The 26880-nt window shown below is 45.1% G+C and overlaps 2 protein-coding genes and 1 long non-coding RNA gene across 3 annotated transcripts in view; 2 read left to right on the top strand and 1 right to left on the bottom strand.

The window, feature by feature from the left end:
- Window positions 1-2936, top strand: part of LYPD1 (LY6/PLAUR domain containing 1) — a 36523-nt gene extending 33587 nt beyond the window's left edge. The window contains exon 3 of the mRNA XM_042948513.1: window positions 2686-2936. Coding sequence (XP_042804447.1) covers window positions 2686-2921 — 236 coding nt within the window. The 3' untranslated portion in view covers window positions 2922-2936. The remainder of the gene's footprint in view (window positions 1-2685) is intronic.
- Window positions 2937-3350: 414 nt separating this feature from the next.
- The window catches only part of GPR39 (G protein-coupled receptor 39), a 199500-nt gene continuing 175970 nt past the window's right edge, over window positions 3351-26880 (bottom strand). The window contains exon 2 of the mRNA XM_042948512.1: window positions 3351-3857. Coding sequence (XP_042804446.1) covers window positions 3352-3857 — 506 coding nt within the window. The 3' untranslated portion in view covers window position 3351. The remainder of the gene's footprint in view (window positions 3858-26880) is intronic.
- LOC122225826 lies at window positions 4366-7977 on the top strand. The gene is made up of 3 exons (XR_006205406.1): window positions 4366-4823; window positions 4956-5123; window positions 7780-7977. It is a non-coding gene; the product is annotated as an uncharacterized LOC122225826 (long non-coding RNA).

Below are 26880 nucleotides of genomic sequence, written 5' to 3'. Positions count from 1 at the left end.
GTCCTTGTCTTGTCCTTCTGGGTTTCCTATAAATGAGAATGTTAGCCACTTGATGTGGTCTCTTAGGTCCCTTAAACTACCTCCACTTTTTATTTTTCTTTTTGCTGCTCTAATGGGGTGAGTTCCTCTGCCCTGTCTTTGGGTTCACTGATCCATTCTTCTGGTTCTGCTAGTCTGATGTTGAAACCCTCTGGTGTTATTTTCAGTTCAGTTATTGTGTTCTTCAGTTCTGTGACTTCTCCTTGATACTGAGATTTTCTCTTTGTTGAAGCTCTGTGTTCATCCCTTCTTCACCCAGTTGGTGAGCCTCTTGAGGAACATTACTTTGAACCCTCTCAGGTAAATTACTTACCTCTGTTTCTGTAAGGCTCTTTCTGAAGTTTTATCTTGGTCTTTTATTTGGAGCATATTCTTCATTTTGCTGGGCTCTTCTTCGTGTTTCTATAAGCAGCCTATGTTTACTTTAATAGTTCCCAGCAGCTGAGGATGTGCCAAGCCCACTCAGTGTCCTCAAAGGGAAGATCTCAGCACCTAGATTCAGGCTTATTGGAAGCCAGACCTTCATCCACCACCTTTAAGAAATAGAAATATCTATGTATATATATTGGTCCTGTGGGACCACAGGCATAAGCTCTCCTGGCCAACAGAACAGGTGATCTTGAGGTATCCCCTGGGAGGCAGTCACAAAAATCAGGGCTGTCTTTGTGCATTCATTACCTAATTAACCTTCCTCATCATCACTCCTGAGCCCTATAGAGTTAGGCTTAAAAATAAATACCAGCCATGTCACTAAACAAAAATGCAAACTGTAAATCAGCATCTAGGATGTGACACCAGTAACAAATCTGTGTGTGTACACATATACATACACTTTATTTTTCCATGGGTGTGTGTGTATATATGTATATATATATATATATATATATATATATATATATATATATACATACGTATGTGTGTGTGTGTGTGTATATATATATATATATATAGAAACAGGCCCAGAAGGAGGCCTTCCAAACTGGCAAGAGTGGTTACATTTGAGGAGCAACTATCTGGTCAGGGGGCATTTCCACCTGATCTCCCTGGGCTTTTTTTTTTTTTTTACAGTGAAAAATATATTATTTCTTTTTAACTTTTACAATTCACTTGAAGAAAGTTTATTGAAGTTGAACTAGCAAATGACAGTAAAATTTCCTAAAATGGGCAATGGATAGAAAATGTAGAAACTTTGGGAAATCCATAAATGGGCAAAGCCCCATAGCAGGTTTCTTGGAAATCATACAGCACCTCTCACACACACACACCCTCTGTGTGGACTTTATCTTACCTGATAAATCTTACCAGAGCAGCTACTGTCCAGGATTTTCTATGTGTTAGAAAATCCATCCTTTCAAATGTGCAGTTCTAGAACAAAAATGACTTAAAATTGTATGTTCCAAAATATTTCTTTAACCTCCCACTTGGAAGTCTGAAGTAGCTCAGTTTTTTGCCATTTCTCCATAACCCAAAGCAACAATTCATAAGGCAGATGAAGGAGGCACAAACCAAAGCCTTGCCTGCAAACACACATCCTTGCAGGGAGTCAGAGAATAAGGACCCCGGCTACTGGTCGAATATGCTGGAGCCCTCAGGTGTGCGGGGAAGTTCAGAAGCTAAAGCCATTCACTTCCAAGCCCAGTTTTGTAAGACATATTATTTATCTCCCCCTCCCCACCCCACCCTCCCCCCCAAAAAACATTTTTTGTGGTTTCTTGGCTGGCTACTTTGGTATGTATACTAGTAAGGATATGGATAGAATGGAGTCAGAATTCTAGGTTCAAATCCCAACTTCTCCATTTTCTAGTAGTGTGACCTCGGGCAAATTTGTAAACTTCTCTTGCCCTTATGCTTCCCGTCTGTGAAATGGGGATCTCCCTTGTAGGCTTGCTGTAGTGATAAATCAACTAGAACACCATAGCCCTCTGTAGTGTGTCTGGAACACAGGAAAGCCTTTAAATGAAGTTAGTATTATTTGAATTAAGGTTCCAGCTTTAATAACTTAAATGATTAGTCAAGATAACCTAACTGGTGACTATGCTGCAATTCCCATGTGTCCTATGTGCTCCTTTATGTGCCTTCACAGTACCTTACTAAATGGTGGCTGTGGATGCTAACTAGGCAGGTGGCCATATATTCTGAGGGCAAAGCTTATTTCCTGTAACCAGTATCTCTAGTGGACCCCATCACTCTAGTGGACCTTGAAACCTCAGAAAAATAAGGGCCCCTTCAGTAGGGATCTCATGGGAATTAGTTCAGGGAACTCTAGGATTTAACACATAGATGACAGCTTTCTCTGTATCACTTATAAAATAATAAACATCTCATTCTCCATGGCATGAGATAGTTACAACAACAAAAGGCAAATATAAGTTGTGTGTGAATTTTTTTAAGTGAACTTTGATTTTAATAGCTCATTGCTGATACCAATATCTAATAGCTTTTGGAACAATTTGTCAAAAGTTACTGGAGCTGTATGGTGAAGAAGCCATCATCACTTATATTTTGGTGGGGGGGGGGGGGGTGTGCTCAGTGAAACAACCAAAAGTACCTTGCTGGTCCCACCAAGTAGCTGGGCTGTGGGAGGAATGAGGAGGAGCTGAACCTTGGCCAACTCCAGTTAACCCCACTTCTTGGGTTGTGTTGCAGGGATCATGTACCGCAAATCGTGTGCCTCCTCAGCAGCCTGCCTCATCGCCTCCGCTGGGTACCAATCCTTCTGCTCCCCTGGGAAACTGAACTCAGTGTGCATCAGCTGCTGCAACACCCCACTTTGCAATGGGCCCCGGCCCAAGAAACGGAGCAGTTCTGCCTTGGCCCTGCGGCCGGGGCTCCCCACCACCATCCTGCTCCTGAAACTTGCCCTCCTCTTGGCTCACTGCTGAAGTTGGAGATGCTCATCCCTCCTGCATTGTCCTTCAGGCCCTCGCTCCCCCTGCTCCCCAAGCTTCTCCTGGGTGTCCTTTTTTTGTGGGTTGGGAGGGAGCGTATTCTCTTTCTTTCAGTTCCTTTGCAAATCAAAGAGCTTGGTGTAAAACAGTTTTTGTAAGCTCTGAATAAATTCAGTCTGACTTTTCAGTGTGTACTTGAAGGGAAGAGGGGAGTCCAAGTCTGTCCCCTATTACCAGAGGCAAGGCCGGGCTGGCAGAATCAGTCCCTGGAAGACACTTAGGGAGGCATCCATTTTTTCCAAGGCCCCTCGCTTCCACTCCTGTCCCTCATAGGGGCATGGTTTATTTTGTCACTGCGTGTGTCAGGATCATGTTGCTTTCATTGGGGGCGCCGGTTAGTCCTCAAGGCTTCCATAGTTGACATTCACACTTCATGTTCCTGAAAACCATTCCCTGCAGCGGAGTTGGGTGGTTTCATCTGCACGTTGGGTTCTGCTGCCTCAAGACTCAATTGCTGGGGCTTGGAGTCTGGCTCGGCCCCGTTCTGGAAAGTGCTCAAGTAAACCTTGTTAGTTCTTGCAGAGGAACTGCACCGGGAAGCGGTGAAGATGAGGGGGCGGCGCGCCGAGCGAGCGCTGTCCGCAGCAGAGGTGACGCGGGCACGCAGGTGTTTGCTGTGGTTGGCGTGCGGCAGTGTCAGGCGGCAGCGGAGCACCTGCCCGAACACCCTGCGAAACTGCTGTGAGGACACGTTGTACAGGAGCGGGTTGATGACCGAGCTCAGGTAGAAGAAGGTGTCGGAGAAGGGGAGGAGGATCATGTACGCCCGGAAGTAGGACTTTGTCCAGTCGTGCTTGGGTTTGGCTGCGGCCATAATCCTCCGCACCTGGTTAGGCATCCAGCAGACAGCCAAGGTCACAACAATCAGCCCTGAGCAGGCAAAAGGAGAGACCGACACAAACAGCATGAGAACAACAATCAAAGCCACAAAATATTTAGCTCCCCAGCTCTGTGCTTACTGGCCAGGAAATGCTACCAATTTTTCAGTGTTGTGCTCGACTGCTTCTTTTGCCACTAGCAAAAAAGAATCGAACAGTGTGTTTCAAGGCTGGGGGAGTTGACTGTGTTAAAGACCATTAAATGCTTTCAAGTATTTATGCATACCTTTTGATGGCTGTTCATTTAAAAAAAAAAAATGTTTTCATTGTTGTGTATCCAGAAAGCATTTTATATAGTCCAGTAAAATCTGTCATTTTGTTTTAAGGAAATAGATGTATACCCTATGTCGTATCAGGTGAAACAATATTTGTATTTCAAAGAATGTCTACATAAAGACAACCCAGTGATATTTTCAAGACAAATGGAAACGGTGTCCCTTGTAACAAAGAAGCATATTTAGTGACACTGACTTTGCATTCAATTTCAAGGGACACAAAACCGGGAATAGCCTGTCACTGAGAATGGTTTTTGAACATGTCTACTCCGTGCAGTGTGCACACCTGTAATTCTCATGCTATCTGCAAAGCACCCTGTTTTTAGAAATTTTTAGTTATATCGTCTATTCACCCTCATGGGGGAAAAAGACCATTACCCACAGACAACAGATCTAAAACCCCCTTAAAGTTTAGCCAGTAGTGTGCTCATTGCCTGTGGCACTGAACTACGGTAAATGATCACGCCCTAAAGGGACACCACTTGGTGACCCCATGAGATCAAAAGTTGACTGAATGGACATGTTTGCATGTCCACAAGTTTGCTTTCCAACTTACACCATCTCTATTTCTATGACCTCTGACAGAGCAAAGGAGCATTTATCTACAGTGACAAAACATCCAAGAAAAGGAAGATCAGGAATCTGCACATTTGCTCTTTGCTCTGAAGCCAACACACCAGAAAGTAAGTTCCTGTGTGGAGAGCTGGGATCTTAAAGCTGTATTTTGGATTGTCAGAAATACTTCCTCCATTTCCTAAATTTGATTACTATAATAAGGAAAATTCATTCACGTTTTGAACTTTTGTATTTTCTAGGAAACCACAAGGAAGCGATGGTTGGCAATAATCCCTTTCTGCCTCTGATCCATAGTAAATATTTCATTGATAAATGCTCCAGGAAAACCAGCCATGTCTATGCAACCAGGGTTCGCCCTCCCACACACTCACCTGAGCATGCCCTACCTGGTAGCTGAGCAGCCCTAGGTATGTTCTCTGCCCCGGAAATAACCCAGTTCCCTGAACAAATCCTCCACAAATCCCAGCTGTCAGCAAAGAAGGTTCTGGAAACTCTGCTCCCCTGATCATTTCTAAGCGTTTCTCTTGTCAACCCTCAGCCCAAGCTGGAAACACAAACTTACTTGCTTATCTCTTTCCTTTGTGTTTGCTTCCCTGAGAACATAAGTCTAAAAATACAATGAGCAAAGTAATGTATTGATCTGATGAAAAAGCAAAAAAAAAAAAAAAAAAAAAAAAAAATCACCTTAAGTCAAGAGTATATTCTGAATCAGCTAGTTATAGCTGCTGGAAGGGAACAAAAATCATCATTTTTCTGTGTTTAAATACTTGCACAAGGAAGCGGGGGCTTTTTTCCTCCCACTGCTTTGAGAAGCAAGGATGCTTCCAGACGTGTACTTTTCGAAGTGGGTTCATAAGTTACTTCTCCTTGTTTTTAGCAGAAGCAGTTCTGACTGAAAGGTTCATCTCATTAACTGAAGCAGCTGGGAAGCTTCCCCTACGTAGGGAAGCTATATGTCTTCACAAAGGTTTAAGTTCTCTTCTCTACCACTGCATTTCAGATCAGTACAACCATCTTAATCTGAAGACGTATTTCCCAGAATATGGAAATTGAGCACAGGATTTTAGGTGTGTCTTATGATCCCCTGTGGGAGGCCATACTTCAGGCAGCAAGAATCTAGCAAGGGGACAAGAACCCACTTGTACTTACTCTGGTTGAACACAGCATCACTTTTCAAGCCCAGGGAAGAAAGGCAGTGAGGAAAGGGGCCAGGGCTGTGGGGCAAGTTACAAAGTCGTTATTTTTGTGTCCTTTCTTTGGCCCTCTCCTATGTGCGTGACCCTTATGCTGGTTACCTTCACCCCCTACACCCGGCATCAGTTGTCCTTGACTGACCTTCCTGTCTAAAGAAGCAGAGTGCAGTAAAAAGCAAGACCAAATATCTTGGGTATGAGGAAAGGCAGAAGACCAGATGAAGAGTTGTAGCTTGATTTGTCGTTTTAGCCAGGATAAAATTTTTGCTCTGAAATCGAAATGAGCTCGTCCATAAGTGGGAGGTAACTTACTCTAAACAAGTTGCTGAAAATAGGGAACCAGACCCAAGATTCTCCAGTGACGAGGAAAGGGGAAATCTCTGCTTTTTGAGTGTAGAGTAGCAAGGTAGGATAGCAAATATGAACTTGGAGAACAAGAGAGGAGAAATTGAGTTAGAAATCCACAGAGGTTAACAATTAAGCATCAGAAAGGTCTTGACACATAACCAGGAATAACGTATTGAGTGTTCCCTTTGCCAGGTTCTGTGCTAAGCACTCTGTGTTTATTTCCTATGTGTTTCTCACTTCTGATAATCACCTGGTGAGATCAAAGCTGTCATTATCTTCATTGTACAGGGGAAGAAGTTGTGTCTCAGGTTAGTTGCCCACATCCTATAGCTAGGACACAGGCTTGCTAGGCTCCAAAAGCCATTATACATCAGTGTTTTTTTTTGAACGACACAGTATTGTTTCTCCTTTTTTCCATTTGAAAAATACAGAAAATGCAGGCAAGTAAATATGAGCCATAATTCCACCCTGTAAAATGGATGTAAAACAGCACTGACCATTAGAAATACAATGTAAGCTACTGTGGTGGCTTACAACCTAAAATTTTGAGTAGTCACATTCAGAAAGTAGAAAAACAGGGTAAATCTATTTTAATATGTTTCTTAACCCTCCCACCACAACTAGAGGTGGGAAAAAGGGCTGGTGTCTTTCCTCCTTGCTTTGAAACATAATTTTGTTCTAGGAAAATGGAGGATTAGGCATACAGGCACCCACCACAGGTACTTGTGACATGTGCCTCCATGGGTCATGTAATAGAAGTTAGCCTCTGGTGGGAAGCAAGGGGGAACAAACCAGCCCCCTTGTAAAATTTGTCATTTTATAAGGTAATGGCTCACTTTTACATTTGAAAAAAAAAAAAAAGTGCATTGAGATGACATTGAGACTGTCGTGTCCCAGGTAATTTTTTATTAGGTTGTGTGCAACTAGTTCAGCTCTAGTCCCAGCTACTCTGAGACAAAGCTTTAAAATCTTACATTCATGCCTTAATAGAGTATATTAAAGATTTGACTAAATTTATGTTTGGCTGCATTCGATTTGGACTTACATTTGGAAAAATCTATAATGCTTTGGTCTGTATGGTATGTGCAGCCCACAGTTAAAAACAACTTTACTATGAACTTGAATGAAGATCAGTGAACTGAACCCAGTCATGTTAAGTCGGCAAACTGTTTTAACTATATTATTGATAGATCTGTATTATATTGAAGACAGCCTTGCCCTCTGGGTAAGAAATACCTTCATAGCTTATCTGTTTTTCCACGTGAAGTACTTCCATTTGTCCTCCGTGATCACTACGCTAAAATGACAGGTGCCATTAGACGATGACACAGATTTATTCTCGGCAAAGTAATGTTGTTTAAAAAACAGAAGTAATAGAGATGGCCAACAACATGTCATACTAGCATTTGAGTCAGCCTGCATGGTTTCATCTGCGGAAAACGTGAAGCTATGCCACCTGGGATGTGGCAACATTCTTAACATCTGACTCTGGCTCTGTTTTCTCCCTTCTAAACCTTTCCAGTGCAGGAAGCTGTTCCTGTGATCCCGAGTTCACCTTAGAGTCATCAGAGAATGGGAGAGCAGGTCTCCCATGGAAACTAGGCCCAGAACCCCTCTGTCTTACAAATGATGGAACTGAGGCTGATTCACCCAAGATCTCCAAAGGCAGAGTGGCACGACTCTCTCTACCTCTTGTCTTATGGCTCAGAACATGGGATTTGACTTTTGATTGACAAACAAGCCTATCATTCTATTTTCTTTATGTTTATTTAATTATTTTGGAGAGAGGGAGAGGGAGAGGGAGAGGGAGAGAAAGAGAGAGAGAGAGAGAGAGAGAGAGAGAGAGAGAGAGAGAGATTGATTCCCAAGCAGGCTCCACGCTGTCAGCATAGAGCCCAGTGCAGGCCTCGCTCCCACAAACCGTGAGATCATGACCTGAGCCCAAATCAAGAATTACACACTCACCCAGCTGAGCCACGGGGCACCCCCATCATTTTACCTAAATGTAGTTTTCTTCACTCCAGTTTTAGGCCCAAATGCTGGCCATCCCCCATCTGGAATACAATGCAAGGCAGGCCAACCTCAGATCCTAGCTAAAGTCAGCACAACACCTGCTCTGTACACTGTCTGGACTCAGTTTTAGGACCAGGTTCCTCAAAAAACAGGCACACAACAAAGCCCTGGAGCACATATTTTCCCCCTTTTAAAGGAAGGTGAAATGTAGCTTTCCCCAAAGGGAGCTGAAGCATGTTTGGAAAACAAGGTATGACTCCAGGTTACGACCTTGCGATCAAGCTGATAAGGACTCCATGTATCCATCAGACTGTCCATCTTACGTGAGTACCTGCTAGAAAAGAATACTTAGCTTCCTAAATACTGAGCTTCCAAAAAGCTCAGGAAATTCCATCTTTATCCAGTCAAGGTAGTTTGTGTGATTTGAATCACAAAGATTTGCTTTTCCACTTGGTGTTAGGGTCCCATTTTACTGAATTATTGAAGCCTTGGGATACAGAGGAGGTTGTAGAGAATGATTTAGGTTTTCTGTGTTTAGCATAGATTCTCCATCTCTTCTTGCCCCAATAGTCCACTTCTCTCTAACTGTGACCACAGTGAGCAGGAGTTAGTGATCTCCCCTGCCCCCCCCCCCCCACCCTCTAATTCAAGTTCTCTGGACTTTACTCACTCAGCAGCCATCTCCTGATTAGCTGGGGCCTATTACAGACCCTTTCTTAAGCACTAGTGATTAAAGGCTGGGGAGGAAGAGGCAGCCACAGCCAGGTGACTGCTTGCCAAGGGTCCTGAGAGCTATCTGGGTACAGTTTTATGGAAGCAAAGAGCTGGTTGACCCTCCCAGGGGGGGTGAACGCTCAGGAAATTAAAGGAGAGTCAGAGGTAGCCTGCAAAGGGGCACCCAGGCAAAAACACAGCATGAGCAAGGGATGGAAGACTGTAATAGCAGCTGACTCTGCCAGCTTCCAGAGCCAGAACAACATGAAGGGTGGGTAGAGACTGTGGGAAATGAGGCCCATTAGAGAACACTCCATCAGGTTTTGTGAACAATAAATCAACTAGCATATAGTAGGATGAGGAACAGCTGCCTGTGAAGAGACATTTAAATAGCAATTGTCAGTGGAAAGTAAGCATATGGTTAGTTGAATGAAGAGCTAGGGAAAGACAAATACATCCAATAAAAGGTTTTAGCACTTACTCAATTTATATCTTTGTGTTTGCCAATCTGCTTCTGCTAGCCAGTTTGAGACATTGATCTCACTGACTTTGCCCCATCCAAGGAGCCCCAATCAGCACCAACCTTGGTTTAGTCTCTAATCTCTGAGACAGTGGCTCTCAAAGCAGGGTTCCTGGAACAGCAGCCTTAGCACCTCTTTGGAACTTGTTAGAAATACACATTTTAGGCCCCAACCCAGATCTACTAAATGAGAGACTCTGAGAGTGGAGCCTAGCAGTCTGGAATTAACAAGCCCACCTGTTGATTCTGATGTTTACTCCAATTTGAGAACTTATCTAAGACAACCCCAAGTTGAGGTGGAGCCTGGGTTCTCAGGCATTTGTGGTTCTATCACTATCACATTGGCCACCTTTTGAAGCATCCCATTTTCCTGAGTGCAGACTGAACTCATAATAACCGAGACCCCCTTCCCTCATTCCTGAGCACTGCCCTTGCCTTGGTCCTACCTTTCTTCTTTTTCTTCTTTCTCCCCTCCATCTTTTCCTAAGGTCACCATAAACCAGGCCATATACAGCCCTTGTCCACCCACACTGCCCACCCACACCTTCTCTCCTTCTCCATTACTTTCTAGGATGGCTTTGAGAAGGTGATTCCATCAGGAGCAGGCAAGTTCCTAACAGCTAAAAGGTGGCTTCCTGGATGGGTGGTCACCATGCACTGCTAGGGCTTGCCAAAGGAAATCTGAGAGGCTTTGGAAGCAATGCTGATGGGATGTGAGGGACCTGGGTGTTGGCCAAGCACTGGACATACCCCCACTGGGAGTCCACTCCACATCCCATGCCCTCTGACCCTGCCAGGGCTTGCCTGGATACTTGCAGTCACTTTTCCAGTGACTAGTCAGCTTAGTGATTATTGTTTAAACCCATCTGCCTCTTGCACCCTTTCCTATTGAAAAATTTTATTTAGAAGAAGACTAAAAAGCTGTTAGAATTTGTTTTCAGAGAAGGGCACAGGCCATAACTTTAAAATGATGTAAAGGCCACAGATGGCCGCTTCTGTCCAGGAAGACAGATGGTTTGATGTCCCGTCTTTGCCCCAGCTACTTGATGGAGCCTATGAAAGGACTCTGTCCCCATTGTGGCTCCAGCCACCATGTGGAGGCCAGAGACCCAGATTCCAAAATGGCCTTCAATTTGCTAAGCATTACATCCATCTCATTCTGCTCTACAAGCTTCAGGACAAGGAAAAACCTATATAAATCGCTACAATCGCAGATATATATTTCTAAAGCAAGCCCTGCTGTCTGGGAGCTGTAGGACAGCCACATGCACTCAAAGTAAACAGCATTTAGAGTCAGCGTGGTGGTTTAGTGCCTCTATTCATTTATTAATGCATGCTAAATGATCAACTGGAATCCACTGAATAAATATTTTTCTATGTGGATCTCAATTGTATGCAGCTGTGTGGCTTTCTATGTAAAGAATCTATTCTGAATCTACTGATGGTTAAGTCCCCATGGGTGGTGTAGCTACAAATGCCAAAAGCTGTTCCTCAGCAAGACAGATGAAGGCAAATGCTTCTTGCCTCGTAACACACAGCACAGGAGTGGGTGGTGGGAACCAGGGCCATGATGCCCTCTAAGCCTGTGGGATGGCCAGGCCGCCCTTCAATGGATCAACTCATTCCCACTCACATACCTGGGCCATGTCACTTATAAACACTCATCAATTTTTATGGCTGAAAGCCTGCCATTTTTAATGGAATTTAGTTTCCTGCAAATGGTAGAGAAAGCCTCAGAATGCTAGCACTCAAGAAACTTAAGAGCTGAGTGTACTGGTGAACCAGCAGAATCCCCAGCAAAGTGGATGAGGAGCCTAAATTCACACAGCCTCGGAGTCCAAAACAGGGCCTCTCAGTCTGATGGTGTCTGCACTGGCCACGACCTCCCCTCAGAACACACAAAAACCACACAGCCCTTGAGTAAAGCCGCACTCAGCCAAGAGTTCAGCAGAGGCAACACGGGCATTCTGGGAGTGTGGAGACCAGCCAAAGTACCTGCAGATCTCCCCCTGCGTCTCTCGTTCCCTGCTCATGCCCCCTCGGTACAGCACAACAGACGGAGACCCTGGGAGAACTGGTGTTGAGTGCCTATGACTGAGGCAGGCCAGGCCCAGGTGAGGCAAGCAGCCCCTTAGTGTGTCTTTCCTAGACTCCAAGACTCTGCACATGCCTGGGCCCAGACCACATCTTCCCCACACTCTGCTCTTTGTTCTCCTGTGTCCCTTCCTCCCTCCCCCTCCTTTCCCCCCACTGCCTATGCTTTGCCCAGCTCTTATTCTACAAGTTTCTGCTTAGTGTCACTGCCTCCAGGAAGCCTTCCTGTCTCCACAAGGCTCTGTCAAGTTTCTACTACAGGTTCACCAGCATCTTTTACTCCTGTCCCTGTCATCATAACAATACAGCATAAACGAGACCATCGACTCCATGGGGGCAGGATGCCCCATCTTCACTGTTGTATCCTCAGCACACAACAGAAAACTGCTACATACTGATTGTTCCATCAACATTTGTTGGGAGCAGGCAGAGTGTTGGAGGTTCCAGGTGTTGGAGTGTATTCTGATGTACACACAATCAATCTGAAGCTACCTTCCCTGACCAGAGCGGTCAGTACTAATCCTCCTAACACAGAGCCTGGTGCCTTCATGCTTCCAATCCCCCATCCCCAGGTGAAGAGAAGTAGACAGTAGGAATTGCATGAAGGGATCCCTTTCTCATTTAAGCAAGACAAGAACCTCCAAGCCCAAGAAAGAGGGGTTGAAGAATTTTGAGTCTGACCAAGGCCTTCAGGGGTCAACAGTTTTAGTGTCCCACCCCACTGTGCTAACTAGCCAATCCCTGGATGATCTACACTAAAAATGTGTTTCTTGCCCAATCTCTTTCCAAGATGGCCTGAGGGTCAGCCCGTTAAACAGGTTATAGAAAAGCCACACTTACCAAGAGAGGAGCTAGAGGACATTCATTTGTCCCAAAATAATGTGATAAATCATGGCCCCCATGAAGATGCTACAAGTCTTTGTCAGAGAAGCTGCAGGCCAAGACTCAAAGCCTAAGGGTTGAGGTGTGCAGTCAACGTGATAACTTGGAAATGAAGAGAAAGCACCTAGAAGAGCATTTGGTCAATGTGGTGAGACTTTCTATGTTACATGCTGTGTGGCCCCAGGGGAATGCAGTCCTGCAGTTATAACCCTCAATTTCCACTGGGACACAACTTGGTCACAGAGGCAGAGGATCTGGGGAGAGAACACAAGGAAGGTCAAACTACCTCCCCTCCTGCTCTATGCAGGAACTAATGTTCCAATAGTGTATTTCCTGGCACCTCTGCCTTTGCTTCCATCCAACCTGGGCAACTCCACCCACCAAGGAATGCCCATCTTTCCTCTCTAAAGCTCAGGCTTCTTATCTACAAAATGGATCTAAGAACAACTGCTGGGATGATGAAATGTGGCAATAAAGTGCTAAATGCAGTGCTTGCTGCCAGGCAAGGGCTTTTTGTAGTTATGACCATGAGCACCTCCATCATCATCTCCACCTCTACCAACCATCCTCACCTCTGCCACCACTATCTCCATCATCTCCTCTACAGTCATCATCTCCACCTCCACCCCATCACCCTCTCTGCCACCACTTCCACCATCATCACTGGCTCCATCACCTCCTCTACTGCCATCACTTCCAGATAGCTCCCAGAGATCAGAGATCCAGGGGAAGGCTGCCTAGATCCACCAGATCTCAGACACCTTCTGATCCTTAACTTATAGATAGAGCCAAGAATGATTCCATGACTTTGGCAGGGTTGTCCTGCTCATCAGTAGCAGAGAGATAACCAGGACTTATGTCTCCTCATTTCCTAGTCAAAGTTCTTTCCAGTACTTAGGTTTAAAGCTTCTGTCACTCTGCTCTGTAACTCTGAACCACTTATCCCTTCCTCAATAGCTACATATGGGTATTTGTGGCTTTAAGAAGAGAGTCAATGAGTAGAGGCCATAATAAAGGAAACAACTAACAGAAGGCAAGTTTAAAGAGAAAGGACAAATTTCAAATCCCAGGAAGACAGGAGCCCTGAGCCCTTCCCCAAGTCCCTGTCTCTGCCCAATTCCTCTCCAGGAGGAATGACAAGTGGCAGGGAGGCTACATGACTGCCTGTTCATCTGGTCACTTCAGCTAAGAATCTTTGCTTCTTTCCTCCATCCTCTACTCCACCCTCCAGCACACATCCCCACCCACACCCAGTGCCCCATGGCCCTGTCACCTCAGGCTAAGCTCTAGTACAGTGGCGGGAGTGAGGGCTGGGATTTGGAGTCAGACTGACCTGGGTTTAAGTTTCAGCCTTGCTATTTACCAGCCGTGTGATCATAGACTTACATCTCTGTGAAATGGGTAAAATAACAGTATCTACTTCATGGAGTTAGTGTAAGAAAAGCTCAAGGACATGCATACACGTGAAGGACTTAGCACAGCAGCACTGCATGAACCACAGCTCCTACTACTCATTACATAATCCCATCAGCTGCCCCAGGGTGAAGGCAATACCAGCTAAAATTAATACAGTGCATATGTATTTCAGACACTCTTCTGAGCACTTGACTTAAACTTGCTTAGTTAAACCTTACACTAAGCCCCACTGGATGGCCACTACTTGACTTTTGTTGCTATTATACAGATAAGGTAAGTGATGGTGTGGATAGGTTAAATTTCTTGCCCAGACTCACACAGCTGGCCAGGACAGGCCAGAAGTTAGACCCAGGCAGCCAGAGTTGGTGTTCTTCATCACCCGGCCCCAGCAGGCTGCCCTCAGCTGCAGGACCCCTCAGGGGGATCAGAGATCAAATGCTTTCCGAGTCCCAAACTCAAATTAAGGTATTTCAATTCAAATGGCTACAAGGTTAAAAATAAATAAGTAAAAATAAACACCCCTTCCCAACACATCTCTCTGATAAGGCATGCTATCAGCTTGAAAGGGCCTTTTTAACATTTAGCATTTTCCGATTATGAAGAGAAAAGCTTGGTGGATTTCAAAGAAACAAACTAGCTTTGAATAGGAGTGTGGCAGGCTAGACTAGAGAAGGTCTGCTTTGGACTGGATTTATGTTATGGAAAGCAAGCACCTCTACCCCACCCCCACTCCTATCCACAGCAAGAGTTCTCGAGAAGGATACTTTCCTATGAAGACTCATTTAAATTCAGAGTTAAAGACTACTCTCACCCATCACAGGCTGCCTCTTCCCCTCCTCATAAATACAATCTAAAATTCTGTTTCAAAGTAAATTAGAAAGTAAGTTCAGCTCCCCATTATCTGCTCATATCTTGTAAGTTAGTAAAGAAATTCTGGGAACAATCTACAGCAAAATGCCAGGATAGGAGGCAAAAAAAAAAAAAAAAAAAAAAAAAAAAGGAATCAGCTGATGGGAGAGATACCAAAAGAGGTTCAGGAAGGAGCTGGGCTTATACTGTGGCTTATTTAGAGCTGAGGGTTCTCAACTGAAAATCAGTAAAGCTCTCGGGGAAGTTGAGGAGATGGTATCAGGCTTCTAAGATAGAGTTTTGTATCAAGAATGATCAGATAAGGATGCCTTCCTGTTAATGATTTGAAAATGAAATTACTGTTGCATGACAGGATAAGAATAAATCCCTCCTGGTAGGTTTTTTCTTTTCATAGGGGCAAAAAAAACTTTGAGGAAATAGCCTTGTAGACTTGGGAAAATGAAGCGTGAGCTCTCCTATCCGAGTGTAGCAGTAACTGTCTAAGATGCACATTATTATACACACTAAATCCAATCCAGCCCAACAGTAACATCCTGCTTTCATGTTTAAAGCTAGTCCTTATCTGTTATCTCACTTGTCTCTTCCACCTGACCACCAAATGGCAGAGCACCTCTAGATACTGTCCCCAGATCTCTGCCATCTAGAAGGTGGGCACTTCCTCTATGCCTCTACCCTGAAATACCATCTCTATGGATAATGCGATCCCAAGTCAATGTTGCCAGCCTTGGTAGACATCCACAGCCTACTCAACATCAAGGCTTGGATAGCTCATCTGCACCTATAATGAGATACGTTCATCCAACCTGCCCTCCCTCCACTACTCCCAACCTTAATAAACTCTTCCACCACTCACTGAGTTTTTCTAGCTGGAAACCTGAAAGTCTCCCTATTGTATTTCCTCCTCCTTATTCCCATACTCAGTCCCCAAGCCTATCAGTTATACCTCCATCATCTATTCCCTTCTCCCCATCCCATTCCTAATGCGGGCTTCCATTTTCTCATGCCTGGACCAGCTACCTGACTGGTCTTGTTCAAAATCACTCCTGACCAAACCACTCTCCACACGAGCCAGGATCATCTTGTTAAATTAAAAAGTTCACATCACTCCCCTGATGAAAACTTTCCAATGGCATATTATTGACCTTAGAATAAAGTCCCAAGTCTTTAACAAGTCCTATAGGATCTTACCTGGCTTATTCCTTCGGGCTCTCCTTACACAACCCTCTCTGCTCGCTCTGTCTCCTTCCAACACCTGACACTTTCTCATTTCCTAGAGCCAGACAACCCCTTCTGACTCAGAGCCCTTACCCAGCCAGCTTCCCTTCCCCTCATTTTTCTAATTCACATTCATTTTTTAGTCGCTGCTAAAAGACTGCTTCTTCCAACAAGCTGAGACTTCCAGTTTAGACCCATGTTTTAAGCCCCCATTGCCCCATACTTCTTGATCACACTCTACATTCTGATGTATTTAACTTGGAATATGTGCCTTTTGTGTCTGTCTTCTCAGCCATGTGAGCTCCATGGGGTTAGAGCTGGCTCTGTCCTATTCTAGGTCTGCAGTGACTGGAACAGCACGTGGCACATAGGCGTGCACAATACCTGAGGGAAGACCTGCCAGGGCTTGCTGCTCCTAACCATGTAGTGAGGTAGATGGGTGGGGGCTGCCATCCCTATTTTTAACTGATAAAAATGGTGACATACATGACACTTAATCGGTTTGATACCGGTTACAAAGAAAATGAGTAAAAGACCGGAAGCTTAAAACCTGGCATCTTCCAACCAAAGATACTCACAAATTTAAGTACATTACTCCAGCATTGTATGTCCATGTCTGTAACCCTCTCTTCCAGAGATGCAGTCCCACACCCATTCCCACAGCTTAGCCCAGGAGAGGGAGGCAAGTGCCGGACCTTTCCCAGGACAGACTGAAGATCTGAATCTAACCATTGTCTGCAAGGACCTGCATTAACTGAGCTACACAGTCAAATTTCAGAAACTTGGGCTTTTAGACCCCCCCAAAACCTCAGAGATGACAAAGGAGTTTCCTTTCCTGTAAAATACGCGTGTATCTTAGATTATCTGAGGCCCTTTCCACCTGTGAGACTCTAGTTTAACTTCCCTGTATGCCAGGATTCTCATCTAAAAAAAATTATGGGTGATCTGAATCACATTTCACAGGGATGTTGTATGAATTAGACAGGATTCTTATACTTTTTAGGATTTCCAGGGATATAAATTCTAAGGATTACAATCATTTCATTATGTAAAGTCCTCAGTGATAGCCAAATGGCTTCACTCCTGCCACTCAGGCTGTGGTCCATGGCATCCCCTGAAGGCTTACTACAAATGCAGAATCTCAGGCCCCAGCACCGACCTGCTGATCAGAATCTGTGTGGCCTGTGCTACAGTGTACAAGCTTCTTAGCATCACTTAGCATCCCGATCTTTCCCCACTTTCCTGCTGCCTGTCCTCTGAGCCTTTTTACCACTCCCCTGCTTAGCCCCATACCTTTCCTAATTTCCAAGACATACCAGGTCTTTGCCCACAACAGACTCCAGGAATCTCCTACTTGACCAAGTATTCCCTCCTCTGGGAAAGGCTCCCTGTCCATTCAAAGAGAAGGAACCTCTCCGACCTTGTCCTTGTTTGCACGATAATACACTTTTTTTTAAGTTTATTTATTTATTTTGTAAAAGAGTGCTTGCACACAAGCAGGGGGAGGAGCAGAGAGGGAGGGGAGAGAGAATCCCAAGCAGGCTCCGTGCTCTCAGCTGGGTCGATCTCACAAAACAAGAGATCATGACCTGAGCCAAAATCAAGAGTTGGACATTTAACAGACTAAAACACTCAAGCACCCTATAACCACACTACTTTAATGATGAATTTCCATAGCTGGCCTACTGTAATCACTGGAGAGCAAAGGCCATACATATTCTAGACACTGACTCATGCCTAGCATAGCACAGTAAGCCCTCAACACATGTTTCTTAAAAGTATGAAAATCTTTAATCCCATTAAAATGTATGCCAAGGTCCTATCCTGAATTTTTGACTAAACTGTAACCCTACTGCACTGATTTCACACACACACACCATTTTATTCCTTAGGGAATGGTACTTAGAAAAATGATTTTGGACTTATAGAAGAAAAATCAGATGCCACTTCTCCCAACCTGAGAAGATGCACTTAAAATACACTGACTCTAGGTTGTTCTAGAACCTGGAGACAGGGCAGGAAGGCACTGGGACAGCTCCATTATTCACCAGGAAGACCACCCAACTGGTCTTGGGTGGATGAAGAACAGGAATCTTCCTCTCTCTTGCCAAAGCCCTGCTTGGGGCCATGTTAGAATCTGCAAATCTCTCAGGCTTTAAGTGGCAACAAGTCTCTGGGCATATTGTGAGTCTGGCAGAGGCTGAAGAAAGACTCAGGAGACCAAACAGCCCCTCAAGCACACCGGCCCAACCCAGGAAAGGCAGGCTGGAATGCAGAGGGTGGCAGAGGCTTCTGGGCCTCAGATCTCGAACTCCTCTGAGAACAAGTGCTTCCTAGGGCAAGGCTCTACTTGAATGTGCACTGGCAGGTCCAGACGGGTGTGGTGAGGAGAGCACATGCTGCAAGACACATCTAAGGTGGGGGGGAAACAAAGCATAAGGGGGATACTGGGGAGTGTGAGGCACTGGCATGGCCTGGAGCAAAGTCCCAATGTGTGTGGAGGGGGTGGGTACACACTGTGGGACACATCTAAGGTGGGGGAAAAAATCAAAGCACCAGGGGGAGACTAGGTGGTGTGGGGCACCAGCGTGACCTGGTGCATGCTGGGACTGAGCGTGGTCAGAAGCCCCCCAGTGTAAATCCACGGCCCCCTTAGGATGTGTCTGCTCAGGCCAGAGCCAGCATGGCCAGGCACCCTTCTTCACCTGATCACAGACTGGTCACACTTGGCTTTGCAGCAACCTTACAGATATGTCCAACCCCACCATACTATAGATGAGGAAAGGGAGGTCCACAGCAGGCAAGAGACTCATCTCAGGTCACAGGGCTGTCCAGCTGCTAGGAAAGGAGCAGGACCTCAGCCCGACCCCTTTCTCCTTTCCTACAGCCCAGACTCTGCCTTTCACTCTGACATTTAGGACTTTCACAGCCTGAGGCACTGAAGCCCCAGTTTAGAAAATAGCACTGTGCATTGATGGTGGTTTTAGGATTAGAACCCTTGGCTGAGAACTGGGCTTCTTCACTCATGAGTGGTATGATCCTGGGGAGCAAGTAACTTAAACTTCTTGCTATTGTTTCTTTTTATTGCAAATATATATGTATATATGTATTACATATACATATGTCTATATATATATTACATATACATATGTATATATGTATTACATATACATATGTCTATATATATATTACATATACATATGTATATATGTATTACATATACATATGTATATATGCATATATATGCAAATATATACACATACATATATAGCCAATGGAAATGAGATTATATGTCAATATTTTGCATATTGTTACTCAATAAATATTATTTCCCTTCTAGGTTTCCTAGAATCCTGGGTTGGAGGGAAAGACAAAGTAATACCATTGCCACCATCCTCCCTGGAACATGGTATTCTGCATACCATTGCATGTGGATTGCATTAACTTTATGGTGAGGTGCCCAACCATTCAACTCAAGTCTCATGTTGTCTACCTGAAGATAGATCTGGTCCCACAGATTAAGGATTCAGTCCTATAAGACTGCCCCCTGCCCCTACTTCAAGATGCCAGTCCCAAGCCCAGGTTGTCACCTGTGCTTCTGACCAACTGGCTACAGATTCAAGGTTCCAATGTCTCTCACCTTGGGTTACATTAATTAGCCAGGGCAGCTAACCAAACTCAGAAACATTTTACTTATTAGATACTAGCTTATTATAAAAAGACGTAACTCAGCAACAGCCAGATGGAAGAGAAGCAGAGGACAAGGTAGAGGGAAAGGACATGGAACTTCCATGCCCTCTCTGGGGCACCACTCTCCTTTTGTTTCCATGTGTTCACCAACCAAGAAACTCTGAATCCCATCCTTTCCAGGTTTTATGGAGGCATGATTGATTGCATCCATCACTGATGGTAATAATTTAATCTGCAGCAGCCCCTCTCTCTTCACAGAGGTGAGAGTAGGACTGCAAGTTCCAATCCTCTAATCACAAAGGTGGTTCTGCTGGCAACCAGCCCCATCAGGAGATGCTTTCCAAAAGTCACCTCATAAACATGACAGAAGATACCTTGATTGCTCTCCTCACTTGACAAATTCCAAAGACCACGTGTATTTCTTATAAATCACACTATCACAGGTGGTAAAGTACACATTAGTTTTTCTGTCTGCCTAGAATTAATCTTCCCTCCTTCCAGAAGAGAACCTTGATAGTCCTTTGGGGAACAAATGTCCATCCATGACTCAATCTCTGAAATTCATGTTGGGAGATGACTCTGTTCTCCAACCCAAAGGTAGAGAGATAACAAAGGAATGGACAATCAGAGTTACAGTAGCTGGTTCAGTGATGAACAAGGATCCAGATCAGGCCAATCAGAGCCAGTCTTAGGGCATTTGCTGAAACCACTAGGAAAAAAATACTCTGCTAGAATTGCTAAAACAGAAAAATACAAGCTTATAAGCATGTGGCATGACTACCCTAAGATGGGACAGTCTTCCCTGAAATGGATGACAACGCAAAGGAAAGCAAAGTGAAGATTTGCAAGAGAGAGGAGGATGGGTTTCTAACATTATTTGAGTCTGGATTCTACACATATTTTGCTTAAGCCAATTTAAAATGGTTTTCTCTTATTTCCAACCATAACAATCTCAATTACATAAATGTCTTTAATTTAGTGAACTACAGAGGAGATTCTTCAACCTCCTAAGGTAACATCACTCAGTCTCTCAAGTATAACCTGAGCCCTTTCTCCTATAAACAAACATTTTCTTTGGCCTATTTGAAGTAAAAGAGAAAGTGAGAGGCAGCAGTGGCTGCTCTCCACCACTCATACCACTGGGACTTGATCTACTTGAAACTTGATTTCTCTCTTTTCTCTTTATTGATTAAGGCAACCCAATCCTTGCCTTTCATAGGAAATCTATACTTATTTGTTTCCTGTTGCAAAAAACCTTCTTTTGAATATCCCTTTTTCCTCCCTCATGCAAAATATTTTTGGATGTAGGACTTAAAGTTGGAAGGTGTATCACAGGACATTCCAGTAAAGTCCTATTTGACCAATGAGAAAACAGAAGGTGAATGGCAAACCTCACACCATTGATGGCTGAGCCTCTGACTTCCAGGTCTGTGCCCTCCCTCCGCCCTCCCGAGTATTTCAACAGATATCAATTCCTTGCAGTGACCTTGCACATGGGCTGATTTAAATATTGAGACATCAAAATGCCCTTGAAGAAAGAACTGCAACTTTGCGATCTAGTCCCAGCTCTCTAACCAACCAGCTGTGTGACCTTGGGAATGTCATTTAACCACTTAAGATTTGTTTCTTCATTAATAAAATCAGAGATTGGACTAAGAGGATCATAAAATGTCACAAGTTTAATGACCCTAAAGCACATTGTGGGCAGAGAGAAAGCTAAGTGCTGAATCAGCATCACATGGCAATAAAAATTCCCTCCAATACTGGAATCTGAAGGTAAGCATATTCAGGAGGATACAGGAAAAGAGGGAACTGAGAGCCCTGAAAAGCCATGTACTACAAACATAACTTTTTTCTTCTTGTTTCCACCTCACATGAGCCATTGGTGCCTTCCTATTTGCCTTTTAAAATCTTGTTAAAACTCAAACCCACTGTGTGTTGCTTGCTGGAGTTTGCCTGCTTTTCCTAAGATGATCCTGGATTCCAATCCTGGTCACACCTAGTTATTATTAGCTCCCCTGTTTTCCTCTCAAAATTGTCCCCAAATCAGGAGACTCAGAATGTGTAAAGTCTTCCTATAAAACAACAAGAAAAAAGCAGATGATCTGGTAGGAAAAGAAAAAGGGCAAAAAACCTGAACAGACACTTCACAAAAAGAACCAAATGGCCAATAAACAAATACAAAGATGCTCCACAGTATTAATCATCAGATAAACACAAATTAAAACCACAGTGGGATATTTCCATACACTGAACCAAATGGCTAAAATGAAAATACAAAGAGATATAAAACATGTGTAGGCAAGGCTATGGATAAATCATAACATTCATAAGCTGCTTATGGGACTAAAACTTGTAACTACTATGGAAAGCTATGTGACAGTCTCTCCTAAGGCTGCATGTATGCCTTCCCTATGACCCAGCAACTCTGCTCCTATGTATACGGCAACAGAACTGCATAAAATACCAACACCTGAAGACACGTATAAGAATGTTCATAGCAACTTGTCTATGACAGTCCCAAACTGGAAACTGAAGCAGCTCATCAATGGTAGAACATATAAACTGGAATATTCACACAGTGGGACACTATACACCAACAACAGCATTTAGGATCAACAGAATACAAACATACCCTACAACATGGATGAAATTTACAAACATAATGTTGAGTGAAAACACAGAAGATTATATATTCTATGATTTTGTATATACCAAGTACAAAATCAGGAAAAGCTAATGTATGGTAGAAGTTAGGATAATGGTTACCTTTGTGGGGGTAAGTGAAAGGGGACAAGGAGAAATTTTAGTGTAATGGTAATGCTCTATTTCTTAATCTGTTTATGTCAATGTGTTCAAGCTGTAAGCTTCTAAGATGTGTACCTTTTGGTGTGCATTCTATATTTCAATTAAAAACTCAAATATTTTTTAAAAAGAATTCCAGCATGAACAATAAATGTCACAGACACTGTTATAGATTCAGTTGTGCCCTGCCCCCCACAAGTTCCTATGTTGAAGTCCTAGCCCCAGATACCTCAGAATGGGACTGTATTTAGAGATAGTCTTTAAAGACGTATTTAAGTTAAAATGGTACAATTACAGTGGGATTAGGATCCTATATGACCAGGTATCCTTAAAGGAACACAGAGGGATGACCATGTGAGGACACGGTGAGATGGTGGCTATCTGAAAGCTAAGGAGAAAAACTTCACGAAACCAAATCTGGTGACCTCTTGATCTTGGACCTCTACCATCCCAAATAGTGAGAAAAATAAATTTCTGTTGTTTAAACCACCCAGTATGCAGGATTTTGTTATGGCCACGCACACTGACTGAGACAGTCACCCTGGTTATTTGTGACCTCCTCTCACACACAGTATTGAGATATTACATAGGCGCTTCCCTGGGAGGTAAAAGAGGTTTGGGCAGCATGGGTGGAGGTGAAGTGGAAGGGATGGGTGGGAGACTGCTCCTCTACACCAGCATCAGCTTCAGGCTGCCCCCAGGCTTTTCCATCATTCCAGAGCCTTCTCTGGCTGAAGAATAAGGCAGCAGGTCTCCTAAGGTAATCTTGCTGGCTTCCCATCTCAGAGCATTCACACAACTGTCAGAGCTCTGGGATTTTTGCTTGAATGGTCACAGAAAATTTTACAGCTAGAAGAGACAACAGGTGCTCTCATCAAGCCTTCTGGAGGAGAATGAGTGAGGAAATGAGCAAAGAAAGGTCCAGAGAAGTTAGGAGGCTGGCCCAAAGTCACACAGCTAGTTAATGGTAGAGCGGGGGCTAAATCTGCTGCCACACTCTGATTTCCAGACCAGGGCTTGTGCACTGAATCATTTTTGCCTTCCTCTCTTTGGAGGATGGGATGAGGAGATGTAGGGAAGGAATAGTTTAGCTTCCTTCATAAGCTTTAGCTTTGTTTCTGTCTTTTAAAGCTGCACCTACACAAGCTTATCATCTCCATGTTTTCCCCCATTCTCCCTTCTCCCACCATCCTCTTTATTCTTCCCTCGGTCCCACTGCAGGATTTCCTCCAGGTGTCTGAGAATATAGAGTCCAGGGTGCTGGGTTCTTCCACCTGTGTGCCTTCAGGCACATCACTGAAACTCTGTACAGATGGTTCCCCATCTACCCAGTGGGCACCAGCTGCTCTCTGGGTGGCAAAGCAAGCCTCTCCGAAAACTCTCCCCAGACAGAGATCCACTCCTCTCCCAACCAAGGATGAGGGGGGTCAGTAAACATGAGCAGAGGTGGGTGGAGGAGTGGTCCTTTCAATGCATATTCCCTTCGTCTCCAGCCTGAGCTCTGTGATGGGGCCTCTCCAACACTGGACTCCATGGAAGGTACTAGAAACAGACAAGCAGCCTTCTTATTTAGAATGAGGGAACCAAAAGGCCATGATGGATTGACTTGTCCCAGCTCAGGGGCTTTACAAATCCAACCATCAAAATAACCTTGGAAGCTGGGCATCATTCAATCCACTCAACAGACAACATAGACTTGACCAAAAACACCAGCTAGATAGACTGGGGCCAGATTTTAATTCTGCCCCCACCATACTCACCCAATCTACTGTGCCCCCACTGCCCCGTTTGCACCAAAAAATGGCAAATTGGCAAGTATTAGAATAGATGAGCCATGTGGCCAGGACTACAGGTGGTAAGATACCTCGCAGGCACTGCCTGTCCCACAAATATCTGGCGGTAGTGATGACAAAACAGCCTCCTTTGGATGAATCAACTGGAAACAAAGCAGTACTTATCACCATTAAGAATGTGCTGCTGACCTTATACACCCATCCTGCTCAGACCTTGGGCAATGGCCACTCCAGACACCAGCACAGGGAGCTGTAAGCTCTAAGTCACAGACATCTGCAGCAAGCCAATGACACTCTTCTTCCCCTATTAATGTGCTATTTGAGAGACACTTTGGTAATGAGCTAAGGGAATTCACTGGAGCTCAGGGACAAGCTTTCAGCTGGCCAGCTCTGGACATCAGGCAGGAACTTGGAAATCTTCCAGTGGCAGCTCAGAGAGGGGCTCTGGGGGCTGGGACTGAGGCCAGGTAACAGCTGTGGCCAAAAGAAAACCACTGAAGCAGAAGAGCTGCATAGTAGGCCTTTCCAGATTTCTCTGGAGAATGGACATATCAAAAATGCAAAGGCTGTAGTTTGATGAGTTCAATAGGACCCACTGGTGACAGAGAAATAAAGAGGAAAATATGGGGTGATGTCAAGTGTCTGGGCATAAGCAAAGTAAAGCAAACGTGGCTCCTAGAGACACAGGAGGGTGGTAGGGAAGGCTTCCTGAAGCAGGAATCCTCCCAGACCTTTCCTGTGTGTCACAGAGCAAGTGATCCTGTCCAGGGGCAGGGAAGGAGGGGCTCTGAGCTACACAGATCCCCCAGGAGGTGAGGTATGGGCACTACAGGGCAGTGTCTGCAACGAGCCTGGGGACAGCATGGCCTCTGAGCTTCACAGTCCCAGGAAACTGCAATAGAGAGAAAAGGACTTGGGGAAGGTGGCAGGAGATGCTTGAGTGGGTTGTTAGAGGCCCCCTCCTCTCCCCAGAATGTCCTTTACATGCCTGTGTCATAAACTAAACAGTGCTGAGATGCCCTGGCACAGAGCATCAGGAGCCATCCTGAGAAAACCACCCATGCAAAGGTGATGGCCCTAGGCTGACATCTTGGCACCAAGTGCATAGGGAGAGGGGGCCTCCTATATCAGGGGGATCGGTGTTGAAGGGGATGGGTATTCCACAGGACACCAGGCTATTTCCTCTGAGCATCTGGGAAACTCTTTGTTGAGGAATGTCTGGCTAGGCAACAGGCCCCTGGGCACCAAGTACTCAAGCATTTCTAAGGACCCAGAACAAGTGACTTAGGAGACCAAGTCCCCAGGCTCAGGCTCCCGATATCCTCTCCAAGTTAACAGCTGTACTTAAATGATAGAGTCTAGAATGAGCAGAACTCGTCCCTGCCCAAAAGGATATATGGCCTCAGGTAGACAGCAGGATGCGGTCAACTGATGAGAAGGGCAAAGCTCCATCAAACCTGAACAAGGGCTGAGGTGAGAGGACATGTTCCCATCATGCATCCATCCAAGATACATCAGGGCCAGGCACTGCTTGCCTGCCCCTCCCCCAGGGACTCTGCTCCTGGAGAGGTTAGGAAGGGCCCAGGGCAGCTTGTGAACAGCCAGGGGAAGCACCAGAGGGCAAGAAGGCCAAGGGAATTGTGTGATGGCAAGGGAGTCATAGCGGGAAGAAGAATTTCCCCTCCCCGCCCCTCCAGCCACAAAGACAGATATAGGACAAACATGGGTTCTCAGGAGCTCCTCTTGCTTGGACAAGGGATAGGAGACTGAAGGCTGCTACGGTCTGCAGCAAGACAAGGTCAACACAGAGGTGAATGAACACCCAGTTTATCCAAAGTGACAGATTTCTGGGGCCCACATGGAGCTCTTCTCCCTCTGGCTTGTGTGCACTGTCTGGCCTGCTTCCTTGACCTCTTTGCACCTCATCTGTAAAATGGGGCTACTATTGCCTGCCACTAGAGTTGGGCTCTTGGAAACTGGAAGCAAGGAAGTTAGTTCCCCCTTCCTGCTGGGACCCTGTGTTGGTGCCATGGCCTGGAGGCCTGCTTCACTTCATTTTGGCCAAGAGCATAAGAAGCCTGCTATAGGAACATTATTCACACTTGTCAGACCTTCCACTGGCTTTGTTGGCCATCCTGCCCAAGGCCTGAGTTGCTGCCAACACTGCTGGCCCTGAGGACACATGTGTCCCAATCTGGCTGCAAAGAGACCTTGAGCCTTGCACACTGTGCCTGGCAGTGATCTCATGCCAGGCCAAGTTGACCTCAAGTCCAGAAGAAAACAAGCTAGGCTGCAAGACCCACATCAGGAACCAGGTACCCTGGAAAAGCACATGAGGGGACACCACCTCAGAGCAGAGGCAGAAGAGGCAAATGTTTGTCTGCAGGCCTGTGGGCTGGGAGCCCAAGACCCAGGCAGGACCTTAGAGATTACGGCCACCACCTACAGGGGGCTCTCTGGCTCGCAGGCAGTTGTAGTGCCCCAAGCTACGCCTTTGGCTACAGACTCCCGCAGAGTCCCAGGAAACATCACTGGTACTCCTGGCACATTTCCACCCCAAACAAAAGAAACACACAGGGCAGGGTGCCCCAACCCCCCACATAGTGCCCCT

Source organism: Panthera leo, chromosome C1, assembly GCF_018350215.1.
Source record: "Panthera leo isolate Ple1 chromosome C1, P.leo_Ple1_pat1.1, whole genome shotgun sequence".
NCBI classification, from domain to species: Eukaryota; Metazoa; Chordata; class Mammalia; order Carnivora; family Felidae; genus Panthera; species Panthera leo.
Note: the sequence above shows the minus strand (reverse complement) of the source record. Positions and strands in the feature narration are given on the sequence as shown.